At 41.3% G+C, this 12,970-nt stretch overlaps 1 protein-coding gene across 1 annotated transcript; it reads right to left on the minus strand.

The window, feature by feature from the left end:
* Positions 1 to 617: 617 nt before the first annotated feature.
* Positions 618 to 7,780, minus strand: gfap (glial fibrillary acidic protein). The gene is made up of 9 exons (XM_051388777.1): positions 7,143 to 7,780; positions 5,370 to 5,430; positions 5,167 to 5,262; positions 4,895 to 5,056; positions 4,630 to 4,755; positions 3,862 to 4,082; positions 3,729 to 3,772; positions 2,973 to 3,055; positions 618 to 2,758 (listed from the first exon to the last, which is right to left on the minus strand). Exons 1-9 carry the CDS (start codon positions 7,661 to 7,663, stop codon positions 2,717 to 2,719), a joined length of 1,356 nt encoding a protein of 451 aa, XP_051244737.1. The 5' UTR covers positions 7,664 to 7,780; the 3' UTR covers positions 618 to 2,716.
* Between the last annotated feature and the right edge of the window lie 5,190 nt (positions 7,781 to 12,970).

Raw genomic sequence — 12,970 nt, forward strand, 5'->3', positions numbered from 1 at the left:
TCAGACACAAGATGATTCAGAGAGTGAGCAGCTCTTAAAAAGGATGTGTTTAAGTTTAAGTTAGTATGGGGCAGTCTGAGTTAGACAAAAACATTTCATTGTACATATGGACACCTGATAATTGTTATTTGACAAACTTGAAAAATTGTGAAACTATCCTTAGTACAGAACAGAGAATATGACGAAATAAGAGTAGTTATGTAATGTTTTCTGTGAGTCTCTCAGTGATATTATGAAAAACAGACTTTTTGTCAACTTGAGGCCAGGTGTTTGACAATCCAGTGCAGGTGTTTATGTGTATCTCAGGCGACACTATTTTTGGCCTCTGCCTAAATCTACAGTAACACTCATAATGAGCCGTGATATTAAAGGAAGTGGACCCATCTGCTCAGCAGTACGGACTGGCCGATGGGCAGAAACAATCAGTTTTGATGAATAATGCCTGCTGCTGTCAGCCCCCTAATACCCTAAGGTTAACTGTTAGCATATATAACGCTCATTAACGTAGGATTAAAGCTGATATAATGTACTATTATACACTACTATGTGTCAGTTTTGAAACAGAAGCAAAAGAAGACGACCACCAACAGATTATGAAAAACAAGAGGAATCAAATCTAACAAACAAATGTTTTATTGTTGTTAACATGACACCATAATAAATTGCATTGGTCAATACTAATGTTATATTCACATTTGCAGAAGTTTCTTCCAAACAAAAAAAGCAGGATTTAGTTGTTTTTTTGCTACAAGACACAGGAGTCAGAGATTCTATCCAGACTGATATTCAAAAAAGACAAAACAAAACAGAGTGAACACAAGACAGGGATGCATCTTATTAGGAGACACAGGAGAAGGGGTTTGAGTGACAGGGGTGGAAGTTGTAGAGAGGAGGAGGCGGGAGGCACATGGGAAAAACAAATTCACAGCGTGTCCTTGGCGACGAGCACAGAGACAGCCAGCTTTGGCGTACTGTAGCACCACTCTCATTAGTGGCAGGGCCTGTCAGCATGGCTTCAGTCAGCAGGGGCTTCCAACAAAGCACGAAGCTTGGATTACAGTGTCTGAGCTGTGACGTCCCTCCATCCATTCTTCCTTCCTTCCTTTCCTTTTTACTCTAGCATCTACATAAAAAAAACAAGGGTTTCTGGTTGCGGGCGTTGGTAGTATATTATCTCAACAGCACGCTCTGCTGTCTCTGCTGCTATCAGTGAAACACTACAGAAATTGGCCGGTGAATTTGGGGGAGGGAGGTTGGTGGATTTACTGGAGGCTGGAGGGGCAAAGATCATGTCAGCTTCCAAACACATCCTCCCCACCTCCAACCTGGCTCTGTCTCTATCAGCTCTGTTAGATTAGTGGGCATGCCCCTGGCACGTCCTGGTGTCAAAAAATGATGATGTTATATCCAAGAGACAGAGGACAACACAGTGTGCGATGATTAGAGGATGAAGTGATGGAGGAAAGTTTAAATGCCCTACACACTCACTCACGGCTTATTTTAGCTGATTAGACCTCCCCTCAGGAGGTGTTGTTAGTTTTTTAGCACCGGTTAATGGGACAACTTACTTTTTATAATGTGAGATCATTGTAAAGGTTGCCATGGTCACTGCACACTGAGTGGAAGACATACAAACATTCAACATCTGCCATTAGTGCAGTCACATGGACCAAAACACAGCTAAAATAGGCTGTTATGCAAATGACTATACAAAGAGATTTATAGATTTATAGAGATTTATTATTATTATTTTTTTTTTTACTGTTTTTTTTGGACCTTTCAGCATTGTGTTCTTCCCTGGTGTGTGTAAAGGCACAGTATGTGTCTGGTTCCTGATTACAATGTCTACAGTTTACTGACAGTCCAGCATGTTGTTCACATCATTTGTTGTTATTTCTTCCCGGTTTTGCAGTTTTACCTATTAAAGGCAGCCATAGCAGGTTGTTTGGCTATTCTGTGAGCTTCTTCGGGTTTTGTAACATGTGAAAAAGTAACATCAACATATGCTAGATAGAGTTTGATGATCTCAGTAAACCCCACCCAGCTCCAATCTGAGCACGTCTAATAAACTAGATGTGAGACAGGAACACACAAACAGAGGTGGCTGCCTGAACAAAGGAATGAAATGTAAAATATCACCAGACAAAGGTTAAATTCACCTGTCATTCTGGCAAAAAAAAAGAAAACTGCTCTAATTTACACATATCTCTCTCATTCCATGCTTATCTTCCAGTTCTGACGTCCGAAAACCACAGCTCCCTCGTGTACTTCCCTTGCCACATTTCACATACACATAACCACACGTCAACCTCCACCACGCTACATATTAGCTGAACATGCTCACTACGTTTCAAGGTCTCTTCTACGGCAGCTAATCTGAAACAACGCTAAAAATCTGGTCCGTCAGTCCAAGTTAATACAGGTTACCAGTAATTTCCAGTAGTGTTTTTTTAGTGGCTAAAGACCATTTAAGATCTGTACAAAAGCTGAACAAAGATGTTTTTGGCAGAAATCCTAATGAGGGAGTCTATTATGTCATGGTTGAAGGGCAGTAAACATCTTAGCCTGCCAGTGACAATGAAAGGAGAGACAAATTAAATGTGATGACTCATGTGATGGGCAACTTTGGGGTTTGGAGAAAAGAAAATGTTGTACAAATCTTTCAAAATCCTCTGATCGTGCCTGAAGACAAGATGGGAGAGTTGTTTCTAAGACTTTAAGGAAGGTCTTTGTGTTCAGTTGTTGATTCCTTAATGATCTGAAAAGAAAAAGAGACCAGAGTTAAAAATAGACAGAGAAAAAAAAAAAGAACAAATCTCTGGTGAGTTTTTGCTGCATATGGCATCAGGTGTGCTGAGCGACAGTGAATGAGTGTGAAAACCTGCAGAAGGGTTCAACATTGCCCTCCAGAGGGAATGGGTGCAATGTGCAGATTGGCCTGATTCAGTGTGAATGTGTTGAACAGCACATACCTCCCCATCTCTGGTCTCCACAGTTCGAACCAGGATGCTCCTCTTCACGTGGGCCTCTGGGGTTTTAGTGTCCAGATTAGTTTCTGAAGGATGAGTAGAGGGAGACAGGGGAAAACATTCAGTCTAGTCCAAGAAATGCAAGTATATTGTCCTCTGTTCAAAGACATTTTATTCTGCCATCAAGTACTTTTCCATACAGTAAATGCAATATACTGAAATATACTGAAAGTCAAAATACACAATTCAAGATTCAAGATTCAAGAGGTTTATTGTCATATGTACAGTAGGAAACACAGTGGTTTATACGTACAATGAAAATCTTACTTTGCCCGACTCCCTTTACACAGCACACAAATAGAAGAATAGAATAAAGTTCAAATTAAAATATAAATGGTCCAAATGTTCCAAAATATAACATTCAGGGGGAAGAAAGCATGTAAGATCCCATGGGAGATATTTTGACAACTATCAGGCCCAGATAGCCATGATTTTTTTTTTTTTTTTATTTTTTTTGTTTAGCATTGTATACCTTTATTACATAGCAAGAGAGGAGAGAAAACAGGAAATGGCCACCAGCACACACCAAGCTCCAAAAGTTAATAATTTTGGTGACCCCTTGATCTTTCTTCTAGTGCCACCATCAGGCCAGAATGTCTACTTATTAATATTTAAATATACTGAACATGCCATTTCTCAAAAAGAAAAATCAATAAAGGGAAGACAATATGACGGGGGGGGGTCACAGTTGATACCGACCTCTAAACTGCATGTTGGAAAAGCTCTGAACTGGAATGGTGATCCTGGAGGAACAGAGAGGGGACAACTACAGTCACTGACAACAACAACAATATTTACAATCATTATTTGTCTGCCAAGCTCTGGCTCTCACCTGCTCTCCTCTCCCTCCAGCAGCTTCCTGTAGGTGGCGATCTCAATATCCAGGGCCAGCTTGACGTTGAGAAGGTCCTGGTACTCCTGCAGGTGTCTCGCCATCTCCTCTTTCAGCCCCTGGATCTCCTCCTCCAGATGGCTTACTGTATCCTGGTAACCAGTAGTGTCCATGGAGAAGCGGTCCTCCATCTCCCGTAGCTGGCGTTCCAGAGACTCGTTCTCAAAGAAGAAGAGACGCACAGAGTAATTAACTATGCAGATAAACACCCAGTAATGAACACCAACCTCTAATGTGGCACACTGTATGTTACTGAGGCTCCATTTTAATGTTGTATTTGTATTTTAAAGGGCAACCCTGCTGCCTGACACTGTTATTTTTACTACTTTTGTTGCAGCTACATCTACTTCTGATACTCCATCTGCTACTATATATGTACTACTACTGACCACTCTACTAGTGCTGCTAACACTACAACTATTTTTGCAGTTGCTACTAAAACTATCATTTACTGTTATATACCAGTGCCTGCTACAGCTACTATACTGTACCTTTATTAACCACTACTACTCCCACAATTGCTTCTACTATCTAGCACAGTGGACTTGAAATATATAGACAAGACATCCTTCTCCACACTGGAACCATTGTCTTATTGTCTGTCCTGGTTTAATGTTGTGAATGGTAAATTAACTAATGTAATGTAGTCATGTGCAAGTTGCTGTTTGCAATTTTGACACAGTGTTTTCTGTGGTTTAGTGGACTTACTGTCCCGCGGAGAGCCTCAAGGTCGCAGGTCACCACTTGGATCTGGCGCCGGTATTCGTTGGCTTCCTGTTTGGCCTGACGCAGTGCTTCTGCGTTTCGACTAGCTGCATCCGTCAGGTCAGCAAACTGTGTACAAAGACAAGTATATGTGATGTCTTCTGCTGTATATCCCATCTCCTCAGGACACAAGTTGAATCTAATGTAATTTAGATGTGCATTACTCTACTTCTAAGTACTACAGTACAGCATATCTGAGTCTTCTAACCTTGGATCGGTACCACTCTTCTGTCTCCTGCATGTTTGAAGTAGCCATGGTTTCATACTGGACCCTGATGTCTCTCAGAGCAGCAGTCAGGTCTGGTTTGGATACATCCAGGTCAACATGCACCTGCTGGGCCATGATCTGCTCCTGAAACTCACGCAGCTCCTGAGAGGGGGAGAGGTAGTGGAGGTAAAAGTGGAAATTCAGGTGGTTAAATGCGGTTAAAAGTACAGGTAGTGATGGTTAAAGTTGATTTTTTTCAGTTTAATTCTTACCTCATCGTGAGTCTTCTTCAGGAAGTTTATCTCATCCTGCAGGGCATCAATCTTCCTCTCTAACTGGACACGATTTAGAGATGCTTCGTCCACATCCTTTGCAAAATATGAGGCACATAGAGGAAGTGAGGGTGGACAGTCAGACTTACTGAATGTATTAAATAGTATACATCATGAATTCAGAGAAATATTAGCAGAATTACCTGTCTGAAGGCATTCAAGTTGCCCTCCGCATCCTGTCGGAGACCCATCTCCTCTTGCAACCTGAGTAAGTCACGAAAAAAGGAGTAAAAGCTTGAAATTAAAATGCTTCATAGATGATCATGACCATAAATAAACAAACACAAAATCTGTTAATCTTTTAAGTTTAAGTCTATTTGGTCTATTAAAGCAACCTACTGATAATTTCCAGATTCATTGTATTTATCATAACACACATTTTAAAAAGATATAACAAAACTCCATAAAACAATCCCAACAATTTTCAGTTTTGCTCCCATAAAAGTACTCATAGTACTTCTGATTTTTCCCTGCCTGCTCCTTTATGGCACAACATCAGTAATAGAGAAACAAGCATAGAGTCCTCAGTTGCGAGTTTCCTGTGTATTTCAAGCATTTCGATCAGATTTTTTCACTGTGAGCTTCAGTGCTGCTCCCTGTGCTTCAGGGGACGATCGGGGCTCAGCTGAAAGGGCAGCTTACGCATCATTACACATTCACTCCAATCTAACAGCCAGAGGCCTTTCCCACGGGATGGAGTTCATACACAGACACACACACACAAAAGGGTCCATGTGTGCACGCACAGCCTCACATGCAGACACACACCACCCTGTAATTCATCTGCCATACACACAGAGGCATGGAAACACAAATGCCCAGACTTGGGATAACATCTGTACAGCGTCACGCAGAGTTTGCTGAATGGAGTGGTTCGAGAAAAGCAGCGGGAATCACAAAAGTAACCTTTGACCCTCTCAGCCACGGCCATCACTATTCACTCTGTGTTCTTTCAGGGGACCAGCAGCTGCGTAGTAATCAGTCTTAAGTAGACTTTTCCACCCTCAGAGACATTCAATCGCTCATTCTCCTGACTAAATTAAATTATAGATTCATGCCACGTGTGCACCTTATGTGAAAAAAGTTGGATATGTGACTGCAGTGAATCAGAGTTTTGAAGTGACAAGAGACAAGAGAACATCTGCCTGGCTGTCTGTTTCCTTTGTGGAAGGCTACCATTGTGTGGGCCTCATTCCTCAGCACTCACTCAATGGCGATGAGGGGTTCAGTCAGGATCAAGTTTGTAAAGAGGGATCCAGGAGTAAAGCTCGGGCAGAGCACAGTGGTCTGCATTCCAACGAATCAGAGACAAACCAAATCTGCATATAAATGCATTTGAAATTTAAAAGAGAAAAACTCAGCTTAGCTTTGCAGCTAAACTTATTTAAGTGTTGTTCAGAGAGAGCTCAAATGTTGGCAAGCTAAAATTATTTTTCTCGTAGCCTAGTGCATCACCCAGTGCACAGCACAAACATTCAAACAAAGCCAAGTTGAGTTGAGTGAAACACCAAATATACAGAAGAATGGACAAAGCAAGAAGCAAGTTAGTGCCACTCCCCTCCATCTGTTATGAACCTTTTTACTAGTTACATCAAACTTTAAACTTAAGCACCCTTATGAAGGTATCTGTCAAAATGTTTTATATTTATCTATTTTTGTTGTCCACGAAACTGTGCAGGAATTTATCTACATGTATTTTAGCATTGAACCGACTTTCTTTTTCCTTCCAATAAGTTTGACAAGTGCCAAATTGAACATAAATATATTTCTGTCAGCAGAAAGTTCAAGTAAGAAAGCAAAATAAGTAGTGTGCAAAATTTTGGCACAGCATTATGCCTGACATAACAGGGTGGTACTACTGTGTGACTGTACATCACACCAACCACCCACAGGAGTCCCACCCTGCTTCCTCCTACCTCTGCTTGAGTGTGGCCACGTCTGTAGCCAGGTTGTCCCTCTCTATCTCCAGCCGAGCTTTGCCAGCAGTGAGACCATCCACCTGCCTGCGCAGCTCTCTCAGCTCCTCCTGGTAGATGTCTCCCAGGCGGCTGGGCTCCTTTCCCTTCAGCTGGTTCAGCTCGGCCACCAACATCTTGTTCTGCTGCTCCAACAGGCGCACCTTCTCTATGTAGCTCGCAAAACGGTCATTCAGGCCCATCATCTCCATCTTCTCGTTGGTGCGCGTCTCCTTGTACTGGGCCTTCATCAGGGTGTCAGCTGAGAAGTCCAGCCGGTCCCCAGGGCTCCCCAGGAGCAGGGCCGTGTTGGTTGAGCCCAAGGAAAGTCGGGATATCGGGCTGGAGTGGGTGAGGTTGCGTGGGGTGCCATGCCAGGAAAGGCGGCTGGAGGAATGGCTCCCAATTCTGACTCCTGTGCTGCTTGAGCCCTGGGGCCCGTAACGCTTCCTGTACGAGGACTGGTATCTCTGACCTTCCATGATGGGGAATGAAGCTCGCTCAGGGCACAAATGGGGCTTTTATAGAGGCAGGCGAACCCCCCAAGTCCAAAGCAGAGAGGCCACAGGGTGCGGCAGAGAGAAGGGAGGGTGGCAGGCAGTGAATGGGACAAAAAGGGAGAGCGAAGGGGTGGTTTACATGACACTCAAAGAGCTGTGTGCCAGGGATTGTCTGTGCTCGTCCACTCAACTACAAATGTCTTTTGGCTTTCTCCCTCTCTCTCTCTCTCTGTGTCCCCCCTCTCCTCCCTTCTCCCCAGCCTCTGACTCACTCTCTCTCTCTCTCTTTCACTCGCTCTTACTTTCACCCCTTTTTGTCCTTCACTCTTTCTTTCTGTTCCAGCTGAATGAAAAGGAATGTGTGTGACAGAGTCTAGCCGCCAATTCAACCTGACCACACATGCGCTCTCACAAAAACAGAAACAGAGTTTGATCGAACAAAGAGATGGAGCTGTTTGGAATAGATCTTCACTCTTTATGGAGAGAAAGCAACAGCATAATCACAGATGGAGCAGATAAATTAGACCCAGAGAAAGAGTGAGGTGTTAAATGTATTGGTTGCAGATGTAAGCTACAGAACAATGTCCAACATAAGCCTGCAGGTTGTGGTAGAATTGCTCTTTGGGTCTCATTGTGTGAGGAGACGAACAGCATGTAGGACAGAACCTCAGAGCTGTTGTCTCCTCTCTTTGTATCAGAGTTACGTAACAAGGACATAACTACATTATTCACTAACACCTGCTTACTCTAATGGGAATATTTTATTATGGAATTAAATTAGTCTTTGATTAACATGACAATTTCCAGTGTTGCTCTGTGTTCTTCATCAAATAGGTTGTTAATAAACAGATGATAAATAGACAGATAAAACATTTATAAGGAATTATGTCATACTAGATTAACATTAACATTAATGACACTCAAAGCAAAACTCAATCCTTTATATTTGTTACAGTAAACACGTTTTTTTCTTAATTAACTATTCAAATCAACTACTCAGTTGTACATGTGATATTATTTGGTCAGGTGTTTAACACTAATACTTTTCACACTCCTTGTTGAAGGCTAATAATCAACTGGCATTATCACAAAAGTTAGAAAATAAGAACTCATAGAGGTTAAAGTAAACGATACATAATCTTAAATCAAACTGATTACAGGTACAATAATGTCACAGAATTTAAATGTGCGGTTTCTCAATACACTGGTTTAAAACTATAATTAATTTATGAATCTGTAAAATTAACACTTTATAACCCAAAAGTCAAAAGTCTATTCCCAAACACATCCCTAAACCCTGTAAATGATTACATGCTGCAGTTTGTGGACAAAACATTTGTTGTGCTGGTTAAGAGATTGTTTTATTTAAACATATGTGTAAGCAAGAGTCAGTTTATATGATTTTATATTGTGTCTCAAAAGAGTTAGAATAGTTAGAAATACACTTTCTTGACATTTTGACTTATGTTAAGAACTTTTCAGCAAAATACTGGTGTGAATTTCATGAGATGCTCTTTAAATATCCTTAAAGGGCTATTAATTCAAGGACTTATTCATTAACTGATGATGTTCAAACAATATCTTAACTTCATTTATTTCTGTTTTCTTAATTTTGTGGCATTAAATACATTTTGTGATATACATTTTATATCACACAAAGTCAATGACCAGGAGCACACAGGTGGTTTTAATGTGTCCGTGCTCTTGAAGCCACAATAACCATGATTGTTTTTTCAATCATCTTGACAACGTGACAAAACAACATTGCACATAAATGTAAAATTGGTTGACGATCATGCTGCTATTTTATTATAGCCGGGGTAGATTGTAGCCAAGGCTCCAATGAGACTGTAGGACTCTGGGGTGTTCAGACAGATGGATGGTAAAGACGAGGAGGAGTGGGATATAGGGAGGGAGGGAGGGAGGGAGGAAGGGAGGGTAGTGGGGAGTGCAGATCTAATCTGAACTCCAGGAGGACAAACAGAGGTTGCGTTACAAAACCATTTTCATGCGTCACCTTGACAACCGCAGGGCCAGCTATGTCAGAGCACTTCAGCTGATCTTTTTCTCACTTCTTTTTGAAGATGAAGGGGGTTTGTGGAAATGAGATTCTGACTGACTGCATGTTCATCAAACAAGACAAGAAGATTTAGGGCATCAGAGACCCTTGACACAAACCACCGTCACAAAGGTTAAATAGTTTTTATCTCATCTACTGGCTTATTTACTGCAAACACTGTATAGTCTGACAACCCTTTAAAGTAGGTATAAACTGTCAGACAAGTGGAAAATAGCTGAAAGCATCAATAAATAATAATGCTTGAGTGTAAAAAGAAATATTAAGCTTTATACTTTTCCTTTGCCACAAATAGGTTGATAAAATAAAATAAAACTTAATGTTATTTATCTGTCTAGCTCATTTCAACTCAACAACTTCACTTTTTTTCTATTTTTTTATACTTTATATGGAAACCAATGACTACCTGGTTGTGGGGAACAGCATGAAAGTGACATTAAAAAATCTGAAACTGTACAATTCCTACTCTACTTTGTGGGGAAGATAAAACTTGTTAAAACAGCGATGTAGTCATTTAACTGGGGTGTTTCTACAGGTAGTAAAACCACAACAGCAGTGGGACATAAAGGACCTCTTTGTTACTGGGTCATAAAATCACAGGGAGTGGAAACCAGTCGGTACTGGGAGACAGTGAATAAAGCCCCGTATGACTCTACTATCTGGCCTCTGAGTGTTGTTGCTATTAAGAAAGAAAAACAACAACACAGTGTCTTGAATTCCAATTGGTCTCTGTTAATAGAGGTTAAACGAGATGGCACACTGTAAGTCTGGCAAAGATTTGTTGATATAAAAGCCTCCATCGCTAAGGATTAATACCTTGGTTGCATCATTATGGTGACACTAATTGTTTCGGCTCTCTGGATTTTTCAGACATTCACGGCCGTTGCCTTAGATCTGGTCACTGAGGTAATATGTCCTCAAGATTAAACATTCACAGGGAAGGAAGAAAGGGGTGGCGCAGACCTCTCCCTCTCCTCTCTCCCTGTGGCTGGAGTCACTAAAGGGCCAAGTCAAACAGCTGATTCATGTGTCCGACATGAGGAGACCATTTTCATTTGCAGTACTTACAAGGAAAAAGGGTGCGGGGTAGAATCTTAATGCTGCTGGACTCAGACTGATCTCGGGCCAAGGAAACATGGCTGCCAGCTAAGTTTGACTGCGTAATACTCAACGCCTGCTTTGTGCTCTGGCATTTTACACCCAGAATCCCCAGTGTGAACCTCTCCGCTTACCATCCCTCAACCTCACTGCCGACTGAATGTACATGGCCACGTACCAAATTGAATCCTGATTAACGAGCTGGAAATACAACTGTCTGAGTCCCACCTTCATCACTACATCAAGGCCCTGTGTCCCAGACAGGGTGTAAATAAACTGAGGAGTAGGCCTTAAAGGCCCAGTGTGTAACATTTAGGAGGATCTATTGCGGCAGTCTCAAACTCAAATTGGCGTGGGGCCACTGGTGGTCTCATAGGAGGCTGACTTCAACATTCAAGCACTACAAGAAATATTCTGCAAACAGCCGTTTATATACATATTTATATCATCAGTTTAGTATATCATCTTTTATTTTGATTGCATATGAAGATATAGTTTAAATTGATCAATTAGAAAAGATCATTAAAAAATATAATACAATCTTGCAGGACGGATTATATGTTTTAAGCCAGAGGGAGGTAAGGATGGAAGGTCTTTTTTGAGCCCCCTGATTTATTGGCAGATATAGAATATAATATTTATTAGTGTATAATCACCATAAAATAAGAACCACTGTGTTTTCTTACCTTAGAATGATCTGTTTTTATCTGCAGAGGCTTGCATAACAAGTGTAAAAATTGGTTCTATTGACTCTCAGTTCATATCAGTAGATCCTTCAGTGTTAATAGTATAATCAAATTCAACCCTGTAAAATGAGTAAAGGGCAAAATACACACTACTGTTATTCTACTGAAAGCATCAGTTTAACATGCATGTTGGAGGTTGGAGACCCCTGCTGTATACTTTAGGCATAATTTGAATGTTGCAGTTGGTGAAGGGTGGGTAGTTTAATCTATAACAATGCATTAGTTGACTGTTTTTTAATCTTATTCTGCAAAATAACTCATAACTAAAGTTCAAGAGACAGCTTTATGAACCTACAACACCTTATTTTAACCTATGTGTTGTGCTTGGCTGGATCACTGACACAACACACTTGTGGCTCATTTGTGCTGATGGCCCTGTAGACTTCTCATGTGCACTTCTGAAGCCTGAGACGTGACAGGTGAAAACAAACACTGCTTAATACTTGGTTGATGCTGAACCAGCAAGGCCTCATGGGAATGAGCTGTGATGAAAATCAAGGGGGCTTAATTGGGACTGACAAGCCAGCTATGACTCAGCACCACTAGGCCCAAAAAGAGCGCAGCCACAAAGAGGGCTGGTGGAGAGCCGGTTCAGGCCCGAAGCTCCAGTCTGCCTGTCAGCAGGAATGCTGGGGGCCCAAATATACCAAACAGAGAGAGCAGCATACCACACAAACACATCGCATAACAAACACAGCAGTCAGGCTGTAAAGTGTTGTCCAAACCTTATTCCTGTTTGAATGTTGATACACATTCATACAATCAGAGTAACTGATGATATGCCAGAAATTAGATGATATAAGACTAACTAAGGTGTTCACTGTCTAAGTTTAGTGTGTCAGCATGCTAACATTTGCTAATTGGCACTTGAAGGACCAGTGTTTAGGATTTGGTGGCCTCTGGCAGTGAAGTTGCAGACCGCAGCTAGCTCATGTATTTATTTGATGACCTTCGAATGATAATTTGCTGTGATGTGTGCAGGAGAAACTACGGTCGCTGCAAAATTTGCTAAAAAAACGTGACAGGCCCTCGCTACAGCCAGGGTTTGTACGTTTTAGGCTAGACAACATGGCGAAATGCATTGGTGACCACTGTCATCGGTAGTTAAGAATAGCTCATTCTAAGGTAACGAAAACACAATTCCTTTATCCAGGTGCTTACACACTAATGGAAACATACCTATTGATGTTATATTCCATTTCTGCCAGTAGATCTTCCTAAATGTCACAAACTGGACCTTTAACACAGAGGACAGTTGAGGCTGATGTCATTTGTTTTGTGGGTATTTGGTAGTAATTTTTTACTTGATGATGGCGGGAGAGGAAAAAAATAAGGGATCAAGACAGTAATTTCAGTTTATCCTGAGAG

This window comes from Dicentrarchus labrax, unplaced genomic scaffold (genome assembly GCF_905237075.1).
Source record: "Dicentrarchus labrax unplaced genomic scaffold, dlabrax2021, whole genome shotgun sequence".
Lineage (NCBI taxonomy): Eukaryota > Metazoa > Chordata > Actinopteri > Moronidae > Dicentrarchus > Dicentrarchus labrax.